A 25,187-nucleotide genomic window follows, 5' to 3' on the forward strand; every position below is an offset into this window, starting at 1 on the left:
TACTCAAAAACCTGCTGATGGATTTTGTTATAATTCGGCCGACAGATGACAGATTATCTACAAATGAAGAGATGTTTTGATGCTGGTCAGAAGAATTCTGTTCTTAGTCAGTTATCAGTATCATTATTCTGTTGTTATAACTGTTATTATTATAATTAATTTGTCTTAAGCAAATGTATCAGGCGGACTGTGTGTAGGCAGAAGGGATTTCATTCTGAGAGGGATCCTATTCTGGACATTAACAATTCTTTCTTTGTTTTATCCAAAAGCATTTGAGATTACTTTAATTTTCTTATTCCCACTGACCTTAGACATCAGCACACTAAGCAGCCTTACGACTGAACAAGGTCAATGAAATCATGACATACTTATAGGTCTTACATTTCTGCAGTATGGAAAAGATTTATATTTAGTTTACTCTTGTACAGACTGTAGACGTCTTGTGCCAGCTCTGTATCAGCGGGCTGCCAGGCCTCAGATGACGGTTTAAATTTGTGCATAATGTAACTGCGATGTTAATGATCCTTAAACGGAACGTTTTTTTGGAGGTGGGTGTGAGACTGTGAAACCATCCGGCTACACATTTGTGTTCTTGTAAATCCCCGGAGAGCTTTCACTGAATGTTTAGTTGTATTTAATCCGAGTGTTCCAGTGGAATTCACAATAAAACAAGACTTCGGTATCAAGATTATTAGAATATGCTTGAATGAAGACAGCATTCCACAATTTGACTCCTGCCTTAAAGAAAATCACTAGAAGAGCCATTAGGATGTTTCTTTACTCACACAGTGAATTATGGTGAAGCGTTGATGTGAGACATTTTCAACCTCAATCGATGATGTCTCTATATTTATTTACATCCTATTGAATTGGTGCAGTTTGGGACAAACCAACTTGAGACGCTGCTTCTCCGTGAGATATCACATCTGATTTTGTTCAAATCCCTTTAATCCTTCCTCCTGACACAATTTTTACACTTCGCTTTAAATGCAAAAATCATTGTGCAGCCAAAACTTCAGGAAATGTGAAAGGTTAAGTTTAAATTTGCAGCGCTGCCCTATAAACAGACAACGTGCACCTGCTCGCGTGTGAGAACCTGTGCAGCCGCTCCACGACATGTGGAAGTCAGCAGGATTGAGGCCTGCGAGGGGGAGCAGGAAAGGTGGGTGAGGAAGTGGTGAGTTTTATCTACACACTCCCACTCTCAAGTCAGATGTGGGTATGAAGGCAGAAATGCAGCGCGTTCTCAATTTTGGCAAAAGATCATGCATGTTGTGAAATGTGTGATTCTGCAGAGACATATCTATTTTCAGAGAAAGAAAGACCACAGGTTACATTTTTATACCCTGGCTCAAAAACTCATCAGATGCACAGCAAATTACAGCGTCTCCTTTTTTTTTTTTTTCTAAGTCCTTACCGAACGCATGTTTCTCCTCAAAAAGGAAGTGAAAGTTGCTCTTGCACTGCATTCAGGACCACTTAAAGAAATAATAATATTAACAATAATGAGAACAAACTGTGCATGGGCTGCGTTATTTCCTTCTATCTGCACAAATATCTGTTCATACCAGTCCTTCTCAACACAGCGTTGAAGACCTTATGGCATAGCTTTACTGCAGGGTTTATATACATCTTAACATATGTAGCCCTTCCAATCCTACTCTTTAAGAGGATGGGCCCTAGGTTCGGTTCAGTAATACTCTTGTATATTTGTGTGATATTTTTGGATTTAGCAAATGAGTAAATGGCACCTTCAAATCACAACAGAAACCGTAGTATGGAAAAAGCAGATTCTGAATTTAATAAAAGAAAATAATTGTAAACAAAACCAGTATAATAAAACAGATATGAGCACCCTTGTATAAAGTCAACACAAATGCAACACACTTCAATAACCAAGGTTTTTCTCCAGCAAATAAAATATTATACCTCAGCAGTGTCTCAGTTTCAGTCTCAAACCTTTTATCAAAATAAAGCCGGCACCCCCTTAAAATAACAAACGTTGCAGGCCTGAGTCGTGGCTTGAGAACGTTGGAACCCAAACTTAAGGGTCCGAGCCTTCCACCGATGAAATAAAATAAAGAAGAAAAGTACCTTTTTCCAGAGCAATGTTCCAGTCAGTTCACCTCAGTGCGGATGAGAATTGAAGCACACACACAGGGATCCTCCTCCATGTCCTCACGGTTTGTGATGGTTCTCCAACGCTGCCAGAGGAACTCTGAGCATCCCAGGCAGCTCAGAGCGCTATCTGGTTGTCCTCTTGTTTCCAGACCGGGAACGGACTCACAGCTACGTGGCTAGCTGCGTTAGCTAACAGCTGCATGCAAACAGTCCCAAAACGTGTCGGCTAGCTTTAGCCTGCACTTAGCCAGTGAGGCAGCTTCTGACTGAAAACGGACAGTAACAAACTTCAGGCCGAAATTAACTGCCGCTCCCACTTCTACCTGTCGCTTCCCAGACTGTCAGGCCGACAATCCAGCGCACAAGCACTCAAAAAAACTCACAGAAATGAACTGTTTTCCTCTCTTTCCTCGAGCATGCGTGTCTCCTCTCCTCCCGCGTGCCGCAGCACTTTCTGTATCCCTCCGCCGTCAGGTCACATGACCAAAACATCTCGGTTTTAACAAAATCAATCTTACATTAAAATAAAATAATGCTCTCTCTTTTTTGTGCTTACATCATGACATGAAACATTCTCTTTTTCAAACACAATTTAAAATGAATTTAACAATTTTTTAAAACACAATCAAAACAAATGACTTTTTACATCTTCTTAACATTTTGTTTTTTTAAATCAACCATGAACTATTTATATGAAATGTACTTCAACATTTCATCAGGGTTACACCCTCCCCCTTCTAACAGTCTGGTGTCCTCAACAGACATGAATTATACAAACTGGACATCAGGAATAAAACACCAACATCAGGAGAAAGGTAGATATAACAGCTGATCTCAGTTTAACCCTTTCCAATCTTAATGACAACACCTCTGTGTATGATAGTGATTGACTGATCTCTGGCTTTCCCTGGCTCATCGTAGGTTAGCCTGACTACGGGTTTGACTGTTCTCTTTGAGCGAGTTTCAGTGTGATCAACCAACTGCTCTTGTGCTTCATTAGCGTCTACTTCTTTTGCAGACCTATCAACACTGTCATCTTGATTCTCATTTGTGTCAGATTCTGACTCCTCAGAACTCTCTTGCTCAGCTTCTTCGTGATCTCCATCTGACTCAGGAGCAACATTGAGACTGGGTCCCTCCTCCACATCATCATCAGAACTCTCTTCTGACAGAGGGATATCCACCTCCTCCTGCATGACCTCTGAAACTGGTACAGTCGGTCTGTACATAGGAGTCTCTCTGAGCTTATAGAAAGTCCTTGCAGGTCGGTAGTAGTCCGAGTCAGAAGAAGAATCTGAGCTCAGTGGTTCTGGATTGACTGTCTGAGTGTCAGGTAAGGTCAAGGTCTGTTTTCTAGAAGTATCAGTTCTTGTTCTGGCCCTGACATATGAATCAGGTGTCACATCTGTCTGTGGCAGTCTCACAAGCTGTCCTATGGGCAGAATATGGTCTCTGTGAAGCGTTTTAACACTCCCCTTCCCATTCTCAGGCCTGAGCTTGTAAACAGGAAGATTTGGCATCTTTCCCACAACAAGGTAAGGGGTAGAACTCCACCGTGGTTGAAGCTTGTGTTTTCCTTTCAGACCTAAATTTCTGAGAAGCACTCTGTCACCAATCTCTAAAGACTGGAAGCCAACTCTTTTGTCGTAAGACTTCTTATTCTTTAGGTGAGATTTGTCTGCGGTTTCAGATGCCAGCTGATAAGCTTTTTGCAGGTCCTCTTTTAACTTCACCACATAACGGGAATGACTGTCCACTTTCCTGTCAGTAGAGGTTCCAAAACATAAGTCCACTGGAAGCTTGGCTTCCCGGCCAAACATCAAGTAATAGGGTGAATACCCTGTTGAATCACATTTTGTGCTGTTGTAGGCGTGGACTAAGTAGGGTACATGTTGGCTCCACTGACGCTTCTTTTCAGGAGTCAATGTTCCCAACATGGAGAGCAAGGTCCGGTTGAACCTTTCAGGCTGCGGATCTCCCTGTGGGTGATAAGGAGAAGTACGTGACTTCCGAACCCCCATCATCTTTAACAGATCTTGAATCAGCCGACTCTCAAAATCCCGCCCCTGATCAGAATGAATCCTAGTTGGTAGTCCATAATGCACAAAGAACTTGTCAACTAAGATCTTAGCTACTGTTTGAGCTTTCTGGTTCTTTGTGGGGAAAGCTTGTGCATAACGTGTAAAGTGATCAGTCACCACTAATACACTGTTCATACCTTTTGAGTCTGCTTCTATTGAGAGAAAGTCAATGCACACAAGATCCATAGGTCCCCTGCTGGTGATCTGGTGTAAGGGAGCTGTTCTTTGATTAGGGGACTTGCGTGTTATGCATTCTCCACAGTTCTTTATGTATTGTTCGACATGTTTGGTCATTTTTGGCCAGAAGAATCTCTGTCTGAGGAGATCAGCTACCCTTTCAATACCAAGGTGTCCTGAATCATCGTGTAATGCCCTTAGAACAGTGTCCCGGTACTCAGCTGGTAAGAGGAGTTGATTTACTTTCTCCTCTGAAGGCAATGTGGACTGGCGATAGAGAAGGCCAGCTTTCAGAATCAGTTTCTCCTTCTCTCTTTTCAGCTGGGAAAACTCTGGATTATTGTCAGTATGTTCAGGCCATTTATGCTGCTGAACAGCCTGGAAGGCAGGTCCAATGACTGGATCCTCTTTTTGTGCCTGTGCTAGCTCCTCATTTGACACATGTCTCAAAGCCTCAAGTTCCATGTGCATTGGGAAGGAGTAGATGTTGGGAATACATTCTGGAGGAGCTCCAAGCTGATCCACATAACGGACTGAACCATCTGCGGATGTTGGCATGCTGACTCTTTGACAGATGGACTTTACTCCATCCTGTGATATGGTCTCCCAGTCCAGGTGAGCGTCATCATCTGGAAAGTTTCTCGAAAGAAGGTCAGCATCTATGTTGTGCTTTCCTGGTCTGTACTGCACATCAAAATCGTAAGTAGATAAGGCAGCAAGCCATCTGTGTCCCACTGCATTCAGCTTAGCAGTTGAGAGCACGTAAGTCAAGGGGTTATTGTCTGTTCGCACTGTGAACCGGGCTCCGTACAGGTAATCGTGAAACCGGTCCACGACAGCCCATTTGAGTGACAAAAACTCCAACTGGTGGATTGGATACCGTTTCTCTGACTGGCTCAACTTTCTGCTTGCAAAAGCCACTGGTCTCAAACCCTCTGAATGCTGCTGATAGAGAACTGAGCCAACTCCCTTTAAACTAGCATCCACATGGAGAATGTATGGTTTTTTTGGATCTGCAAATGCTAGCACTGGAGCATGTGTGAGACAGTAGATGATCTGATGGAAAGCATCTGTGCATGATTTATCCCATCTTTTTCCAAATGGCTCAGACTCTTTCAAATAGCTCTTGGAGGGATCTTTGTTTAGCTTGCTACTCTTTTGAGTGGGAGCATAGCCTTTGGTCAGCTCTGTTAAGGGTCTTACTATGGAAGCATAGTTCGCTATGAATCGCCTGTAATACCCGCAAAATCCCAAAAAAGATCTCAGAGTCTTCAGATCAGTGGGCTGGGGCCAGCTGGTAATGGATTCAATCTTTGCAGGATCAGGTGAGACACCTTCTGCTGAAACAATGTGTCCAAGGTACTTTACCTTTGGCTGGCAGAATTGACATTTGTCCAGCGAAAGCTTCAGACCAGTCTCTCCCAGTCTGTCAAGCACCTTAAGCAGCCTCTCCTCGTGTTCTTCCAAGGACTTCCCGAAGACGATTATGTCATCCAAATAAACAAGAACCTGCAGAAGGTTCATGTCACCGACAGTTTTTTCCATCAATCTTTGAAAAGTGGCCGGGGCTCCAGTTATTCCCTGGGGCATTCTCTCAAATTGGAAGAACCCCAGTGGGCAAATGAATGCCGTCTTCTCCTTATCTTCCTCAGCCATAGGTATCTGATAATAGCCGCTTCTTAAGTCCAACACTGAGAACCATTTGCTGCCAGATAAGGAGTCCAGTGCATCGTCGATACAAGGGGTAGTGTACTGATCTGGTATTGTACGGCTGTTCAGTAACCTGTAGTCAATACACATTCGAATGGTACCGTTCTTCTTTCTGACAATGACAATTGGTGACGCATAAGGGCTACGTGACTCTTTGATGATGCCTGCACGTGTAAGCTCTTGAAGGTGTTTCCTTACGTCGTCAATGTCAGCAGGAGTCAAACGTCTGGACCGCTGTCTGAATGGTCTGGAGTCTGAGAGACGAATGGTGTGTTCTACCCCTTTAGCTTCTCCAACATCCCACTCATTCAGAGAGAAGACATGAGATCGTTGGGACAGCTTCTCACGGAGTCTTTCTTTCCACTCCTCTGTTACAGGGGAGTCTCCAAAGTTAATCAGTGTTTTGTCAAAGTCGGTAGTAGCAGTCATCTTTTGGAGAGGAACTGTAGTGACACTCTCTGTGAGATACATGCGCCCAATGACGGTGCCCTCTGGTATGACGGTCTCCCTAAGTGACTGATTCTGGACCAGAACCCGGAAATTGCTAACATTCACTGCATTGCCAGACACAACCATAGGCTGCAACAGCACACTAGCTGGAAGTGGTTCTGAAGGGGACATGTCAACCATCAGGATCTCTTTCTCAACTTCTTGCATGAGTTCAACTTTGCAGGTGACCTGCAGGTCCTGCCCAGGGGGAACTGTAAGGGGACCTGGACCTTGCCATGTAACACAACCAACATCATCAAGGTCGGGGGTAGGTGAAGCCAGACTTGTGAGTTCAGGAGCATTTTCACAATGAACTTGGATGCCAAGAGTTTTGGTGATATCAAGACCCTTTTCACTGCAGCGCTTGACCAGATTTCTGACATGACAGGTATTTGTCCCTATAATGACAGGTGTCTGCTCTTCAGACCTGGGACTGGGGCAAATGAGAGCAAGAACTGTCACCGTCTCACTGATTCCAGTAACATCTGCAGGGTATTCAAGATCTACCAAACTGTAACCACGGTAAGGATAGCTGCTGTTGGATTCACTTAAACCCCAGATGGCGAGACCAGAAACAGGATGCACTGGAAGATCAGAGAGGTGTTCTTTGTACCATGACTCAAAAATAATAGTGACTTGAGAACCACTATCCATAAGAGCATTACAGGGGTGTCCATTCACTTTTAGCTTTACCAAACTGGGGGGCCCGATCAGACCTTCAGGGATTCCTGATGCAGCCGGTGTGTTTACGACACTTCTTTTGACATCACAGCGAGTTTCAGAATGTGTGGTGTCTGCAACAGGCTGGTTTTCTTTCACAGTTTTTAGGGCCCGTATCAGTTTTCTTATCACTTTGGTTTGGTTTTCTTGGTTATGGCACTTTGCTACAAAGTGGCCATTCTCTCCACACCGGTAACAAAACTGCTCCTCAGAGGGTTTTGGAGGTCTGGTGGGGATTCTGGAACCAGCTTCAACTGCCACAACTGAAGGGTTTCTGACAGATGAATCACAGGTGGTCTCGTTCTTACTCAGTTTTTGTTGCAGTCTTTTAACTTGCTGTTTTAAAGACACTAGCTCGGGGTCTTGACTTGGTTCACTTGTGTGTGCAGGAGTCACAGGTGAGGAAGTGGAGCATTCAGCTCTAGTTTCAGCAGTCTTAGGGGCCAGAGCTGCTACCATTGACTTGAGCTCTTTTACCTCAGCTTTTAAGCTTTGAATCTCTGCCTGTTTCGCATCTGCAACCTGTTTGGTCTGCACAGCATGTACTGAAGTGTTGAGTTTCATCCGTGAGGTTTCGTACTCCTCTTCATTACGGATCTCACACAAAAGTTTTAGAAAAGTTGGGGGGTTATCCTTCCTTTCTCTTAATCTCAACTGGATGAGCATCAGATCAGAGGAGACCGCACCTTTCAATAGTTGGGTCAAACGGGCTTTATCTTTGTTGCTGGGTGAGATACCTCCTCTCTGGACAACTTTAGACAGAGACCGTTCTAGGCGTCTAAGAAAATCAGACAGCTTCTCCCCTGGTTGCTGGTACATCTGACGAAAAGCAAAATACAGATCATCTCCTGATTCTGCAGTTCCAAAAACACTCTCCAATGCTTCCAGGTAGTCAGATGGACTTGAATCAGAATGCGAGTCTCTCACAGCCTTAACTATTTCTAGTGCTGGGCCTCTTAAACATTCCATCAACCTCCGCCTTTTCTCCCTCTCCAAACATTCACTCTCCTCCACCATGAGCCACGCCTGCTCCAGCCAGTGATCAAACTGTTCTTCCCCGGGTGGAACCGGCAGAAGTCCTGAGAAAATGCGCAGGCGACGGTACCCAACTTCAGCAGGAGGTTTACTGGTTTTTTCCAACAGATCTCCAACAGCCTTTAAGATGGACTCAGTAGAGTTGGTGGATGGTTGAGGGCTTGGCTGAGGAAGCAGGGCTTTGAGATCATCCATGGTCTTTCCCTCAGCTTCTAACAGTAATTTCAGTTTGCTGCCAAATTCTTCAGAAGCTGGGGTGCCATCCATGGTGATCAGAGGCCAAGCCTCTTCACTCTCAGGATGCTTCACTTCAGGGGGAATGTTTAGACTGGTGAGGTTCTCTTTAGTTTCACAGAGAACCATCAGGCTGCTCAATGTGGAATCAAACATCCTGCCTCTGACACGTACACGCCCCAAACACTTAATAGTTTGAACAACTTCTTCAATTTGGGCGATTTCAACATCTTGTGGCACAATAACCATCAGCCCATGAGCCTCATCCAGCCCTTCACCTTTGCACCATCTCTTTAGCTCAGAGATGAGCTGTGCTCTGTCTGCCATTTCACTCTGTAGTGTAGACACCCTTTCTAATCACAAAAAAAAAAATCACACACATCCCAGCAGTGCCTCCATTATGTAGCCCTTCCAATCCTACTCTTTAAGAGGATGGGCCCTAGGTTCGGTTCAGTAATACTCTTGTATATTTGTGTGATATTTTTGGATTTAGCAAATGAGTAAATGGCACCTTCAAATCACAACAGAAACCGTAGTATGGAAAAAGCAGATTCTGAATTTAATAAAAGAAAATAATTGTAAACAAAACCAGTATAATAAAACAGATATGAGCACCCTTGTATAAAGTCAACACAAATGCAACACACTTCAATAACCAAGGTTTTTCTCCAGCAAATAAAATATTATACCTCAGCAGTGTCTCAGTTTCAGTCTCAAACCTTTTATCAAAATAAAGCCGGCACCCCCTTAAAATAACAAACGTTGCAGGCCTGAGTCGTGGCTTGAGAACGTTGGAACCCAAACTTAAGGGTCCGAGCCTTCCACCGATGAAATAAAATAAAGAAGAAAAGTACCTTTTTCCAGAGCAATGTTCCAGTCAGTTCACCTCAGTGCGGATGAGAATTGAAGCACACACACAGGGATCCTCCTCCATGTCCTCACGGTTTGTGATGGTTCTCCAACGCTGCCAGAGGAACTCTGAGCATCCCAGGCAGCTCAGAGCGCTATCTGGTTGTCCTCTTGTTTCCAGACCGGGAACGGACTCACAGCTACGTGGCTAGCTGCGTTAGCTAACAGCTGCATGCAAACAGTCCCAAAACGTGTCGGCTAGCTTTAGCCTGCACTTAGCCAGTGAGGCAGCTTCTGACTGAAAACGGACAGTAACAAACTTCAGGCCGAAATTAACTGCCGCTCCCACTTCTACCTGTCGCTTCCCAGACTGTCAGGCCGACAATCCAGCGCACAAGCACTCAAAAAAACTCACAGAAATGAACTGTTTTCCTCTCTTTCCTCGAGCATGCGTGTCTCCTCTCCTCCCGCGTGCCGCAGCACTTTCTGTATCCCTCCGCCGTCAGGTCACATGACCAAAACATCTCGGTTTTAACAAAATCAATCTTACATTAAAATAAAATAATGCTCTCTCTTTTTTGTGCTTACATCATGACATGAAACATTCTCTTTTTCAAACACAATTTAAAATGAATTTAACAATTTTTTAAAACACAATCAAAACAAATGACTTTTTACATCTTCTTAACATTTTGTTTTTTTAAATCAACCATGAACTATTTATATGAAATGTACTTCAACATTTCATCAGGGTTACACATAGAAAGAATATCAAGCCTCACGTAAGAAGATAATTGCAACACTAACATAATTATGCAATGAAACATCAATTCTGAGCTTTTCATTCCATCAAATAAACATCATGTAATGGATGCAAGCAGCACTTTGCATAAGTGTTGTGCTTACTAATCATTTCCATAAACAGCATCAGAGCAGGATGTTTAAAAAAAAAAGAGGCTGTTTTGAGTTCAGCGTGGAAAAGCAGGCCTGCTGTGGTGAACTTTCCGTGGATGTGTGACCCAGAAGCTCGGCTGTGGTCGCTCTCAGGTGTTGCTGCTGCTGTTCTCAGCTGTCATCTTGGAGGAGGCGGCGGAAGTGTAGAGGTAGTCTTTAAACAGGCTCATCACTCGCTTCTTGTACGTCTTAATGGCAAAGAAGTAGATGACTGGGTCCAAGCAGCAGTTGACGTTCATCAGCGAGACTGTAATCTGCAGGGAACAAATGAGGAAAGGTGAAAAAAAATGAAACCTGACAGTGACGGCTGGAAAAGCTGAAGTCGGCAGTTTTACCTGCAAGGACACTTTGAAGGCCTTCTGCTCGTCGCAGGTCGGCTGGTGGTGAATCTTTCTGGACATGTACTGCATAATGTTGATGTGGTAAGGACTGAAGCACAGGATGAAGGTCAGGAGGATGAGGAGGATGATGGTGTTGGCCCTGTGGCTCCTCCTCGATCGGTGAGTGGCAGAGTTCTGCTTGGCGGCGGCTCTGAGCTTCAGGTTGATCTTGGCGTAGCAGCCCAGGATGACGGCCAGCGGGCAGCAGAAGGAGACGGCGCAGGCCAGCAGCAGCAGGTACGGCGTGAAGCGGGAGCCCTCAAAGTTGAAGTACTCCATGCAGGTCCTCCTCCCCTGGTGCTCGTGCAGCATGCTGTGGAACAGCAGGGGAGCGATCTGCAGGGACACCAGGGCCCAGACCAGGCAGCAGACCCGGCGCACCACCTTCACGCTGCGCAGGCCCTGCAGCCGGTGCGGGTGCACCATCGCCAGGTACCGGTCCAGGCTGATGCACGTCATGAAGCCGATACCTGCCGGACACGCAACCCGGATTAGAGAGGTGGTACGAATACATCATTTCACGGTGTGTGTCAGTGTGGGTGTGTGTCTTTCTGTATAAGTCATGTCCGTCCAACCTCCCAGCATGCCCCTCTCGGAGTTTAAAGTGACTTTAGAAGCAAGATTATTGGACATAATTAGAAAAAATGCCCCAAAATGTCACTGTTTTACATTTTTCGCTGATCTATTCATTCATTTTCACAGCTTATATCTGAGGAATGCTATCAAACAACCTCTTCCATCTGTTGTCAATTTTTCCAATCCAATTTTTTTTTTCTTATTGTCAAATCTTTTATGGAATAGTAAATAAAGCTTTTCGTATTATATAAAACTGGCATACTAATAGTTTCCACAGAGTTTTCAACATGAGGTTTTCTCAGCCTGATTTGACCGTGTAAACACAAACACACAGCTGAAAACAGGGACCAGAAGCATACGTCATAAACGGAAATACCTGCGTATGTATTGGCGAAAAAGAGAAGTGTGGTCACTTTGCAGAGAAGGTCACCGAAAGGCCAGTCGAAGTGCCGGATGTAGTAGGTGATTCTGCCGGGCAGCGCCAGGGTGAACAGGGTGTCGGACAGCGCCAGGTTGACCAGATAGACGGAGGTGGAGTTGAACTTCTGCTTCCTCTGGCAGATAACGTACAGCACCAAGCTGTTGCCGCACGCACTGATGGCGAAGACCACGGAGTAGAAGACCGGGAAGAGGACCACCGCGGCCCTTTGGTAAACAAACACATCACAGCTGCTCTGGTTGGGAGAGTTTCCTCCCGACTCCCGGGTGAAGTTCTCCACGGCCATATTGTCTCCCTGTGTGCGGCGAGAAAAGCTGCAGAGGGAAGAAGCAGGAGTTCCTGATGGGGATGATGGTGAGGAGGAGCTACTCACAGTGAGCACTGGAGAAGTGAGGTGCCGTCAGTGCTGCTGCTTGGATTTGAGCATTGATGCTTTAATCGCCCTTCAGAAACGTGCCTGGAGCTCAGAAATCCCACCTACTCTGTCTGACATCATTCTTGTCACACTTGAAAATAGTTACAGACACAAGAAAGTTGATTTTCTGCCTAGGATTTTAGAATAAGTTTGTTTTATCTCATACTTCCATCAACTTTGATTGGTTTATATCAGTTAAACAATTATGGTAAATGCAAATGCCAAACTTTTGACTCATTTAGATTGGAACTTTAAGTTTAAATTGAGGGCAAGTCACCAGTTTGTCTCATAGTGAGAACATCTTTGGTTACAGTCGAGCCTTTCTGTGGCTGGTTTGCATGTTTTTCAGTGCGTGTGGATTTTTTTTCCTCCCACTGTCCAGAAACGTACATTTGAAGTTAACTTCTTGTCTAATTCAGAGTTGGGGGGGGATCCCGACGGGTTCTGTGTGAGCGAAGGGTCACAAGGCCGCCGCAGGGAAACAAACATGAACACACACTCACTCCTGTGAGCAGCTTCAAAAGATCAATTAACCACAAACACTTTTCAGTTAGGAGCTCTTTGGATGGTTTAACCTGGAGAAAACCAACCTGCAGGCAGAACCCAGACTCTGACCCTAACTCGGGCTTCAGCTGAGGTCAAAGACTGAATAATGTGCAGAGATCTTCTAGGTGCAAACTTGTTTTAAAAGGCATTTAAAAAGTATTCTTTCAGAAAGTGTGTTGTGACGCCTGAGTTAGAACTCTCTTTCTTTATGTAATCTTGAGGCTCTGCTGTCTAGATATGAAACCGCTTCCAGATATACGTGAGGATTAGTCATTTTTGCTGTTAACGGCTCCCTCTTCGCATGAATACATCCTGCTTCAAACAACAGAGCAGCAGTCGGGTCTGAGTAGAGTTTAATTCAACAGGATATGTATCTGAACGCCGCAGCGCGTCTTGATAAAGGTTAGATGGAGTGATATAGAGAGTGAGGCTTTCTGCCATGTTCCTGCCACTGAGGTTTCTCAAATTTGTGCCCTGAGATGAAGGCAAGCAGGCCCGAAGCGGCTCTGATGGAAAATTCAGAGAGAAGCTGCAGCGCTGCTGGCTCCTGTTAAAAACAAAAAAGACAAAGAAAAGCCGCAGTCGCAATCTTACGAAGTGAGCATTTCACAAATCAGCTCCACCAAACTGAAAAGTTGTGGTGTTAAATTCTGAGAATATTTAAAGTAGTTTAAAGAAAATCTTGTGCGCAGATGTGTTTATGTGAAGGTGCAAAAGTTGATTTAATATCCAGCAGCGGCTTTTATACCAACATTAGCCGCTCTAGTCAGGCTCAGGGACTGAACGGCACACGTAGAGGTTATACAGATGTGTGTTTTATGCATGTTCAGTGGGTTTATGTGGATTTGTTGAACCTGTTGTACAGATCATTTCTCATTATGATCCTCCATTAAAATCAAGCTCTAAAAAGGGTTTAGAGACTTTTTAATCCCCTTTTTTCACCACATGCAGAAGAAAAATGAGGATTCCGTCAGTGCGTTTAATGTGTTTGTGCATTTTCTCACTGAATATTGAGCTTAACGCTAAAAGAAAATGATTCATTTCAATTAAACCAACATTTAGCTTAATATTTCACAGGTACAGCCTGATGTAGTGAACAGTTCTTCCTAATCTTTTCTAATTCCATTAACCACATACGAGTCCAGTGAGAGTGTGTTATCTCATCCTGACGGTCCACATACAGCTTTCTGGTTTGGTGTAATTGAAACGGATGGCTACTGGATCGGCAAAAGGTCACTAATTGTCACCAGTCAAATGCGGTTATAGTACAGCTCACTTAGGTCCCAGTAGAAGCTTCATGGAGACCGTGTCACCTGCAGGTTAGGAGCCTGCTGCACTTCAGGCCTGCGTTTCACGCTCCATTAATTCTGCAGGCAGTGTTAAACATCTCATAGCATCTGAACGAGGCGCCGGGAGAGGAAGAGACGGCGGTTTGCTGAGCGCTCGCCGGGCGTCCCCAGTGTTAAATACTGCAGGAGCTGGAGGAGACGGCCAAAGAAGGAGATGGTCGTCTCCGCTCACACACCGCCTGCACCTAATCTGCTTCAACAGTGAGTCGCTGTGAAGATGGTTAACCTGAAGGGGAAGCAGCACTGACTGTGTAAAGGGTAAAAGGTGTATTTATTGGAGGTGGATAAGATTAAAACAATAATTTATGGAGTTTTGGTTTTGTTTTGTGATTCAGTCCAACTCAGCAGAAACAATAAAATTCAGTTTTGCTTAAGATTGCTTCACTTTTTTACATTGTACGTATTTAGCGGTGGCGCTGGGGTGATCTGCTGGGCTTCAGAGGTGTTTCTGATATTCTGACGTCCTGGACGTCTCAGGGTCATGCAGTCGTGCCAAACACCAACTTCAACATTTCAAATGAATTCCTCAAGCGAAGACCGAGCGTTATCTCTGCAAACGTGAGCCTGCGTTGCACAAGCGCCGTGAACAGCTGCGCACGGCAGCATGCACGAGCGTGTGCGCCGCGTTCTGGGCTGACGGGTGTGTGACATGAAAGGTCTTGGGAAATTGAAAGTGACGACCCAGCATGGAACACGCATGGAAGTCACTTCTCAGAAATGTGACCTTTTTCTGGTTGTTAAGTCAGGGGTGGGCTACAGAGGCGGGGGGGCAGGAGGGGGGAACCAACTGATTTGAAGAGAATTATACAATAGTCAATGGTGCACTGGTGCAACTGCAGCCCATAAAGGAACACCCCAGAAGGCATATCGTTTTAAAGGCACCCTCACGGTGGAGGGGAGCCGCTGGCGTGTTGGTGAGGCAAACTGGGAATGACTTCTTTTGTCTACGGCATGTGCGGAACAGCCAGCGTGGTTCCACAAACAGTGCCTCACCAAATCTGGACTGGTTCTTTGCTGCCAAAATGAATTGAGTATGAAACTTCCTGCAGACGCACGTTGAGTTTTTAGGCCTGGTTCGTGGGTCCAGACTGTCATCGTGCTGCTGTTGATTCATGCAGAATTCTAATGGCCAAAACTGTAGTTTCATTTTTGGGGTTTTTTTTGGTTTTTAAAGCGCCAAAAATTCACCCTAAAGACTGTTAGTGTATTTTTGGGGTGTTGCTATATACACAGTCACCGCTAGAGGGAGCTCAATCACCACAAATCAGAACCAGAGCGTCACTGTGAGCTCATGATAAAGAGCCAAACACGTTTTTAGGAAGAGTTTCATTCATTTACATGTTTTAGCATTTATAAGTGAATATAAGGCATTGCATGTTCATATTTCTTAAAAGGGTGTGTGTGTGTGTGTGTGTGTGTGTGTGTGTGTGTGTGTGTGTGTGTGTGTGAATGGGTGTGCGTGCATAAGCAGACTGCTGGACATACCGCAGGGGACTCCTGTGTGTGTCGGTGGGGCCTCATGTGGCTTGTGTCTGTTCTCATCATCGCCGCCACCCCCCCCCACCCCCCCCCCCCCCCCCCCCCTCCTCGCCCTGCCCGGGCCTATGCTGTCCCTGACTTCACCGTTGCTCGCGTGAAGACTCTCCGTTCACACTTTGCTTCCTGTTTGTCACCTTTACCACTGATGAGGCTGTTTGTTGTTTCCAGGAGCCACATTCAGCCCCCCCCCCCCCCCCCCCCCCCCCCCACCTCCCCCTCACAGAGACCAGCATCCCACATGCCTCTGCTGGTGTGAAGGGGTCAAACAAGATGAAGTCAGATGCAGCGGTAAAAAGCGAGGCTGCGGCTGCAGGTGTGTTGCAGGCCGGCTCCAGCGTTTGATCTGCAGCGGTCCCTAATCCTTCGTGTCACGGCGTTGACAGTACAGCCGGTGGTTAAAAACCACACATCGACTCATCGTGTCTCTAAACCGGCCCTGACCTCGCACCCACAAGCTGCTGCGAAGATCACTTCACCCCGATATTCACTGGTGTCTGACAGCAGATGAGCTCATGAGGCCGGACTCGAACGCGCACGGCAGAAACACTCTGCAGGAACCCGGCTGTTCTGCAGTGTTAAAACTAAATGTTCACAATCAGCTGTTTGTTAGGAACACTACAGAAAAGGCTACATGTCAAGATTTTAAGCCTCATTAACGAATGAAGCATTTTATAGGATGAGACTCACTTCTAGTTTTTTTCAAATTTTGTAAAATTTTGAAGTATACAACGAAAATATATATTTTATATAGATTAAGATTGAAAAAATATATTTAAATTGGGTTTTTTAATTTCCAAATGGGATAAAAATTCACACGTTTTTGTTCTATATATACTCTATACTATACTTGACTCTTGGAAAATGTGCCATTTTCCGAAATGTGCTGCTAGTTATAGTTTAAACAGTAAAGAAATAAAATTACATGAATAAAAGACCATTTTGTCCCTTTCCTGATAAAGGGTTAAGTTTACAGTCAAGGTAATACATAAATCCTGTATTTATTTTTATTTACTAGTTTACTCAACAGAAAATGTGTAAAGTGACTGTTTTCAAACAGATTTCTTCTGAACATTAATATTCCGAAACATCTGTCTGTCAGCTGAAAAAGCAAAATCTGTATTCAAACATCAGAAATGTGTTCTCCTCATGGTTTGATTTTTTTTTTCATTTCATAGGTTATTGCATTTTTCATTGAAAAAATAGAAAACGTTACAGAAAAACCCTGAATCTTAGGTCAAATAAGACATTTAATTGATTAGTGAATGAGTACATTAGAGTGCTGGTATTAACAGACCTGTTCAGACTCTTTTTTAGCAGAACGCTGCCTTTCTTTGAATATCTAGACGTTTGAAGCGTCGAGTTAAACAAATCTTTAATTGAAATCCTGAGGAGAGACGGAGAGCTGAGCAGCACCATCTTCAGGACTCCTACTGAAGTAACAAAACTCTGAACTTTGACCTCTACTCATGCTCGGTTCACTTGATTTCTGCTTCATTAAAAAAAAAAAAAGAAATCATGTAATGTCAGTTTTGAGAATGTTTTAGTTGAAATGTGTGGAGTCTGCTGTTAAGTTTTGTGTTTCTGAAATACACACACAGCACATTTTAAAGTCTTTTAGAGTAAATGAAACAGTTTAGAAGAAGGATGAAAATAAAAAAGAGGAGTTTAAATGAATAAAAACCACGTGATGGTTCCGGTGGAACCTGTGGCAGTGAGATCCAGCAGAACCCGTTGCCTCGGCGGCGCGGCGGCGGCGGCGACGGCGGTGGCGGCGGCTCTTCCCTCCTCACTGACGCTGCGGACGTTCTAACAAAGCCTGCATTCAGGCCCGTGCTCGGCGTTTAAAGACGTGACCTCGCCCCGCGGCCGGTGCAGCGGCAGGTTTTTCAGGTCATCTGAGGCGACGTGCATATTTCGGACGTCGTTTTGGCTGTTGCGTTATTGTTTAATTCACAGAGTCTGGACTAATTATTCCAGCGGCCCTCTCCGCCGGGGAGCAGACTGACAGTTGCCATCATTGAAGTGATCAGTCCGTTTCTCGGACTTCGGCTGAGGCTATTTGATGTATATTAACAATAATTGGTGCCACCGCCACAATGATGTTTAGTAAACCTTTGTGTTATTTTCCAGGAGGGTGCCCACGAGGAATTCCTGAGTAGCTGAAGAGATGCGTTCGGTCAGGACAGATGGGAGGGCTGCGGATCAGAGACACCACGACCTAATCATCATTATCACCTTAAAGATATACAGTCTGCCTCATTGTCCGCCCCATTAACAGAAAATAACTGATATCCAGCTTACGTTCATCAAGTGAGCTAATCTTTGATGAATATGCTCAATATAATGATTTATACATGCAAGGAAATGTGCTTTTAATGTGAAAGAACTGAACAGAACAAGTTAAGAGATTTAAAAAAAATGTATTTCATTCTTGTTAAACTTTTCTGTTGAGTTGTTTGGACTTTAAAACTTTTCGGTGCTTGTTAGCCGAGTTGATTCGGGCTCAGTTGAGCCCAGCTGAAGCTCCAGCCGGTGGAAGTTAAGGCGCGCCTCGGCGCTTCTGAGTCCGCAAACTTTGATTCTGTGGTTAAAGTACAAGTTAGTTTTCTGAGGTTTCCTTGTAATCTGGCAACTAGTGATGTGGCGCTGTGTGGAGGTTCCAGCGTCTAGCGGCGACTCCAGCAGGTTCTGAGTCTGCCAGATTCTACAAGTGAATGAGAGGCAGATGTGTGGTGACAGCGCTGCGCTCATTAGGCTGAATCAGTGTCACACTGTGACAACCGGCCAACTTGAGGCTTCTCTCGTCACTTAGTACTTATTCCATTCAGCCAAGACCGGCTCGGACTCTCCCACACCTAATTTGAAACCATTAACCGTTTTGGCTTTTTCTTTCTTCTTTCGTGCCGGGGACGGCACCCCGAAGGTTCGGTTTGGTGTCTGCAGCAACGCCAAAGAAAGCCGGATCGATAACCCGATCTGCTTCAAACCCCGGTCCCTGTGATGTCCCCCGTGCCTGACCGTCCCAGATGTGTGGTCAGTTTCAGCCCCCCAGGAACCTCCAACCCCGGCCTGGAGTTGTGATATCTATTTCAGTCCGCCGCAGACCAGACGGCCGCCGCCGCCGCCGCCGCGGCTCCAGAGAGCTCCCTGTCCGGCGCTTCTACGCTGCTACGCTCCAGCATCTCCTGTGTCCAAACCGCTTAGCGTCTGACGGGTCGCTCTAAGCCATTAAAGGCCGCTTGCAATTATAGATGTGTGGCTGCTGGACACAGAAACAGATGTGCTTTGATCTATTTATGGTGGGATGGACGGGGCCGGGGGAGCGGAGCCGGCGGCGGGGAGGGGTCAGGACGGCTCGCGTCCGTGCACGGGTCAAATCCTGAAGCTCTGACGTCTCTGCTCCTTCACCTCACTCGACGTGCACTTGTGTTTTTCAATCAGCAGAAAGTTTAGTGATGAATGGGCATTAAAAGAGAACAGCGATGGCAGCTGCCCCGTGCGTGTGTGTGTGTGTGTGTGTGTGTGTGTGTGTGTGTGTGTGTGTGTGTGTCTCAGTACACATAATCACCCATGTGCAAATGTTCTGCATGTGTGCTGACGCCTTTAATCTACATGTGCCAACCGCAGCCGGGCATGTGTGGAGGTGAGAGCCCGCTGGATGGAAATTCACACAATCCTGCCGCACTAAATAAAAAGGGAACCAATTCAAGCCCCATCTGTTCAAGCACCAAACTTCACCAAAGGGCAAAATAGTTAGCGTTGCGGTACATTTTTGACGCCTTGTCTCCTTTTTTCCGACTCGGATTGAGTGCTTTGGGTGGTGAAAAATGGAAAACAAATGTTCTGTTGACAGCTTTCTTATGCCCTGGGTGTGTGAGTATTTATATCATAAAGGTGCCAACACATCCTGGTTTTACAGGCTGACCATGGCTGGGGGGAGAAAAGAGGGGGAAAGGGGGGGTTGTCCTGTGGCCCATGGAGTGATGAACATGCCATGATGATCCTGTGGCAAATGATCTTCCTTTGGTTTGAGATTCCTCTTCATTTTGAAGGAATTCTGCGTGATGAACATCCACAAACAGAACCTCCTGGTCCTGTTGAGACTCCGGCACTGAGACCGAGTCGATCCCCGAAGCACAGCGGAGAGTCGAGGCTCAACAGGACTCAGAGGAGAGTTTTAAGCAGCTCACGCCTCACTGATATTCAGCGCCGCAGTCATATTTCTTTCTTGTCACTTGTCTTATTGTCGCCACTTTGCTAGTATTAAAAATTCACGGGTCACTTGTATGGCATTTAGTGCTTGTCTCCGGCTCCGTGCGTGCTTATGCTAACTAGTCAAATGTGACCACTTTTCACAGCAGCCACAACGCCTTGGGCGAACTGTGATTTCATAATAACACGGTGTCTGTGGCAAGTCTGATGGGCAAATGGTAATAACTCCGCAACCAATATGAATAATGAATGAACTCATTTCATAAATGGGATGGGACGTTCAACATATGGAAATAAGCGTGCATATTCTTTCCTCTGGGTTTTGCTGTTGAATAAAACCGTGCCACTCCTTCGTGTTGTGGAGACGCTGCGCTCTGAAGCCGTCGCAGCGGCGGTGGAGTGTGGACGGTGTGCCGTGAGCAGGCCCGTCCTCAGGTGAACCGCCAGCACGCGGCCTCAGGTTGGCTCTGGTGCAGGTGCTTCGTGCTGAAATCCCCTACTTTTCCATGCGGACGGCAGTAATACCCCCGTAAGGATGAAATTATTCATAGATTTAGCAATGCTGAGACGTTCATCTTTTCCCCTGATTTACCTTATAAATAACCTTTTTTTTTTTTAACATTTGTTTCATTCAGAAGCAATTTTATCTACATAACCAGTGAAACACAGAAACTTAATTACTGGTCAAATTGCCCAGCAAGTTAATATTCTGAGGTCTGGCTGGACCTGCTCATTAATTTAGTTAAATGAAGTGAGAGAGGCAGAATCAGAGTGAACCGAACAGGAAAAAAGCCCTGAAAGCCATTTCCTGGGATTTGGATGGCGTGAGGGTAAAATCCCAGTCTTGATTTGTGTCCGTCGCTCTTTATTTACTGCAGGATCTCATATTTATCAAACAGTCGTGGTCTTGGATTTGCCAAACATTCTTCGTTCCAGTAAAGCGCTGGTTTCCCTTGGCGCTCTCGCCCTGTTTTGCTCATGATTACTGGGTCAGTAAGGTGGACTGGGTCAGGGGGCGCAGTCTGGGTCTGCTCACCAGCTCCGGGCCGTGAAGGCTAATTCCTCCTGACACTCTCAGCTCCATCAGCCCTGGCAGCATCATTTTAGTAATGCAGAAGTCATCGGGGCCTTGGATTGCGTGAGGGCTCTCATCTGGAAACCCAAACAACCTCAACCTCGCCGAATTCCTGTTGATGAAAATAAAAGCTAATGAATGGGTAAAGTTGATACTGTGTCTCACTGAATTACACCGGGCCGCGGGGATCGGCGGCGGTCTGCAGGAAGTAGTTTGAAAGCGCTCAAAGAGTTAAACTCCATGTACAGAAACTTGTGAATGAATTTAGGAGTTGGTGCGATTCCCGCTCCACAGGCCAGGGCTGAATGTGAAGTGTGTGTCCAGTGCGGCTGGTGCGCTGGTCTTTTCCAAACCACACTCCGCTTCCTTTACGGGCACTCAGCTGAATTGTTGCTTAACCTGCGCAGTGACCCTGCCACATGCTATCTGCACCCTTCTACCCAAGATCCGCCGCTACACGATTCCCCTTGTGGGCACGGATTTTGCCATGCGTCAACCCGAGCCGCGACACTCACTCGCGAATGGGAAATCCATAAACCGTGTGTTCGGGCAGAGGTAAAAAAAAAAAAAAAAGTCAACACCAGTGCTTACTCATCTGTTAAAAACGGAGTGATCTGCAAAGTTTGTATGAGAGGGTTTTTGACGGTGCCCTGCTGCTCTGTCAGTGCAGCACATGCTGCAGGCACTGGCATCCCCTATTGCCTTCCAGGTCATTGGCCAGGCGCAGCGGGAGCCGGGCTTCCAGCCCCATGACACATCCCTGATTCACAGCTGGATCCGTAACAACGTATCACAGTAAATGAGTCGGTAAAACATCACTGGTTTGAGGAGCATGAAAAATTGTCATGATATCATTTGTAATTCCTGATCTGGACTGCCGTTGGAGAGAGAGAGAGAGGAAGAGCGAGGGTGACAGAGCCGGTAATGAAAGGGTTTTATTCGCCTTGGCCATCTCCAGCGGTCTGGGTCTCTGTTCTGCCTCACCACCCCACACTCCCAGCCCCAAACCCATGCCCCGGGGGCCCAAATCTCACTTAATGTAAAGAGGCAATAATTAAACATCCCGTGATCTGTGGCCAAGTGGCTCATAGGTGTTGCAGTCCTAACATGAGCGCTTCGTGACACACTGTCCACTTCTTCAGCGTGTCTTCGACTCCTCGCCGCCCATGGATTCTGAGTGGTGGTAATGTGTCAGACTGGCTCTGTCCGGGTGGGTTTCAGCCATCGTGCTGACGCTTGAAGAGTTTCAGTGGAGTAAATTAGTCAGAGTTAGTCAAACTGTGTCAGGTCTGACAAATCTAAAAGCTACTGAGGGCATCTGAACACGATATTCTGTTGATTTTACTACAAAATAGTATTCCAAATCACAATAAAACTGCTTTCCCCTCAAAAATGTTCTTTATCACATATTTTTCACATAACAATGTTGGGTAAATTACATTATATCCACGCCACAAACTGAAATCTTAAAGTTAATGTATTGTTTTAAAAATTCAATAATTAATGAAAAAGATCACCAGAATGTTATGTTTTGTCTGAATGTTTGTTTTCTCCCAATAATAAATATCATTATGATGTTGTAAAAAAAAAAAAAAAAAAAAAAAACAGAAATAAAAAAAAAGACAACTCTGCATTATGCAATAAAATTAAACACATAAACTCCTGTGATCCGTAACCTTTCTGTGTTTGGAGTACAGTTGGCTGTGAGGCAGTGTGCCGGTTTGATGGATGCAAAGAATGGACAAACATCAGCTCCCTCTAAAACCACAATGGAGACCTTGGATCTAAATGTCATGGTTTCATAACGGATACACTGACATTTGTGTGATGGGATTTAGCCATGGGTTAATATAGCCATTGCTGGCACACGGCATTGATGTCCATCTCACTTTGGCTGTGAAGTCTATCTCACTATTTTCTCTCCTGTGCCCTCACAGAGCTTTCTTTCAAAGCAATGAATTGGATTCTGTGCTGGTTTAAACCAATTATTTTATCAGAAAAAAAGGTGTTTGATATGTAGGTTTGTTTTATATGATGTTAATGTGCCTCAGGAGCTGTTCAGATCATTCTTTTTGGGTGAGTGTTGGGCTGGGGGTAGGGGCTGCCGGGGAAGGCAGGCGATCAGCATTAAAATCAGAGCCATGTAAATCTAATCAATTATACAGTTTTTCAGATAAAATGTTGGTAAATCAAAACACATTTTCCAAAAGTCACAGTATAATGAGAAATTTAAATTGGAAACAGAAACCATTTGTTTATTATAAATGCCAGGGTGAGGTGGTGACTTGCCATCCATAAATTTTGTTATCCTTTCATATTCCTTTTATCTATGACTACAGCTTTGGCACTCGTTCAAGATTTTAATGAACCCAGACTTCTGAGGCATCAAGGCCTAGTGATGCATTGTCCATTTGGATAGGGGAGAACAGAGGGGGGACAAAGGCAAAATGCTTACTCCTTTGACATAATATTTTATATTCTGTTGCCTTACAGGGGGTCATTAGGTGATTGCAACAATCAACAAAATAACAGACTGACAAGAAGAAACGCATATTCAGCATATATCTGGTATTAATACCGGACTGATGAGCTCCTGCACATATCTGTGTCTGTGTGTGCGTGCGTGCATGTGTGCACGTGCATGTGGCAAGGGGTGACTTAAATCAAAAAATAATTTTCTGTGCTCTATGAGGACAGAGAACCCCCCTGCTCTGGCGCGACCCGGTGTCGGCGGCTTTCTTCAGCTCAGAGGTTCCTAGGGGAGACCAGAATGGAAGTTGAGCATCTTGCTGTGATCCAAAGAAAGTGTGCCAAATGCTATCAAAACTGGATTAGTAGACAACAATTGTGTTCGATGAACAGGAGGGGGGTGGAAAAGAAGTAGTTTCCAAGTAACCCGTGAATGGAATTTTTCTAACTCCACTGCATTTTTCATCTCTTTTAAGATTGGATGTTCACATAACCTGCCTTTGTTTACAAAGCCTTTTCAAAATTGAGATTTATTTAAGATTCACTTTTGTTTTTTTTTTTACAAACACATACGACTGAAACCAAGCAAAAAGTCTGACGATCCATGATGTGATTGCAGGAGGTAAAATTCAGTATCTTCGCAAAATATGTTTGTAACCCTTTGGGAAAGAGAAAAATCATCTAAATCCAGCAGTTTGTTAATATTTGTCTTTCTGTCTGGTTTTCAGCCCTCAACTCCTTCAAAGATGCTCATCAGAGTATTTGTAAATTGAAATTTGTAATCCCAGAGTGTGTTTGAAGGATATTCTGGGACGTGAAAGTGTGAATCAACACCTTCATGTACCATTTATATAAATTAGGTTTGTTAAAAAAGCATTACTCTCACCAAATGACTCACAATTCACCATATTGGCCCAATGTATGAGACTGGTGACACATGATTTACTACTACAGCAATGCATTATCATGTAAAATTACTCTAAATGTGGATTCCTTAAGCTACTGCATAAAAAGGGACACTTGATTAATTTCTGATATAGCTCAAATTTTTATTTCGTTTTTTTCAAGATCGGGTGCACTGACTCTGAGGAAGTCAAGCTTTAACGAAGGTAAAGAGGCCGAACATAAGAGCAGCAAGATCTCAGTGTTTAACCTACAGTTTTCAGCAGCATTAACCTTTCATTCCTAATCTGACACCGAATGCTTGCATGATTTGGCATGTGTGTTTCTCATAATCGTAACTTCTAGAAGGGCCATAAAATCTCGGACATTTGAAAACTACCAACCAGCGGAGAAACAGAGGTTTGCATGCATGTATTAGTCATTAAAGTGGCTCCCAGGACTTCTTCAGCAAGATGCTCCAATCACAGACAAGACTCACCAGTGTGTCCCACTTCAGCTTTTACAGGTGAAGTCATTGTGAAGAAAAGAATTGTCCACTATAAAAAAAAAAAAAAAAAACTCATTTATTGCACATCTGTGATCATTTTACATCCATAATATCAAAATAAATTCAGTCAGTTTATTATAGCTGTACCATCTCTTTAATGTTTTGGCTTCCACATAAACACACGTTAGGCAGGTGGAATATTAAAAAAGACACTGTCAATATTATCCAATGACACAGATAACTACAACCTCTGAAAGGCCAAACTTCCTCTGTTTATCTCAAGTCTGTTGATTATATCAGATGATATTACAGGTGTATGAAAGCACTGTTTGTGAATGTGAATGAGTATTAATGAAAAGCCTTTAAAAGAATTGGAAGAAGTGACAAGACAGGATAGATTACATATAAAAAGAAGTTAAAAAATTGT

General features: G+C 44.7%; 2 protein-coding genes across 2 annotated transcripts; both read right to left on the reverse strand.

Moving 5' to 3' along the window:
* Positions 1–1,699: 1,699 nt before the first annotated feature.
* Positions 1,700–8,866, reverse strand: LOC115403829 (uncharacterized). Its single transcript, XM_030112842.1, has one exon. It carries the CDS (start codon positions 8,814–8,816, stop codon positions 2,961–2,963), a length of 5,856 nt encoding a protein of 1,951 aa, XP_029968702.1. The 5' UTR covers positions 8,817–8,866; the 3' UTR covers positions 1,700–2,960.
* A 1,512-nt stretch (positions 8,867–10,378) lies between these two features.
* On the reverse strand, positions 10,379–12,053 carry LOC115403527 (G-protein coupled receptor 183). The gene is made up of 3 exons (XM_030112455.1): positions 11,703–12,053; positions 10,706–11,220; positions 10,379–10,624 (listed from the first exon to the last, which is right to left on the reverse strand). Exons 1-3 carry the CDS (start codon positions 12,049–12,051, stop codon positions 10,460–10,462), a joined length of 1,029 nt encoding a protein of 342 aa, XP_029968315.1. The 5' UTR covers positions 12,052–12,053; the 3' UTR covers positions 10,379–10,459.
* Between the last annotated feature and the right edge of the window lie 13,134 nt (positions 12,054–25,187).

This window comes from Salarias fasciatus, chromosome 16 (assembly GCF_902148845.1).
Source record: "Salarias fasciatus chromosome 16, fSalaFa1.1, whole genome shotgun sequence".
Taxonomy (NCBI): Eukaryota; Metazoa; Chordata; class Actinopteri; order Blenniiformes; family Blenniidae; genus Salarias; species Salarias fasciatus.

Coding starts and splice junctions, on each gene's coding strand:
- LOC115403829 (XM_030112842.1), bottom strand. CDS start 8,816: ATGGTTATTGTGCCACAAGATGTTGAAATCGCCCAAATTGAAGAAGTT.
- LOC115403527 (XM_030112455.1), bottom strand. CDS start 12,051: ATGGCCGTGGAGAACTTCACCCGGGAGTCGGGAGGAAACTCTCCCAAC. Junction 11,221..11,702: donor TTTCGCCAATACATACGCAG/GTATTTCCGTTT, acceptor CGTGTCCGGCAG/GTATCGGCTTCATGACGTGC. Junction 10,625..10,705: donor CCTTCAAAGTGTCCTTGCAG/GTAAAACTGCCG, acceptor TGTTCCCTGCAG/ATTACAGTCTCGCTGATGAA.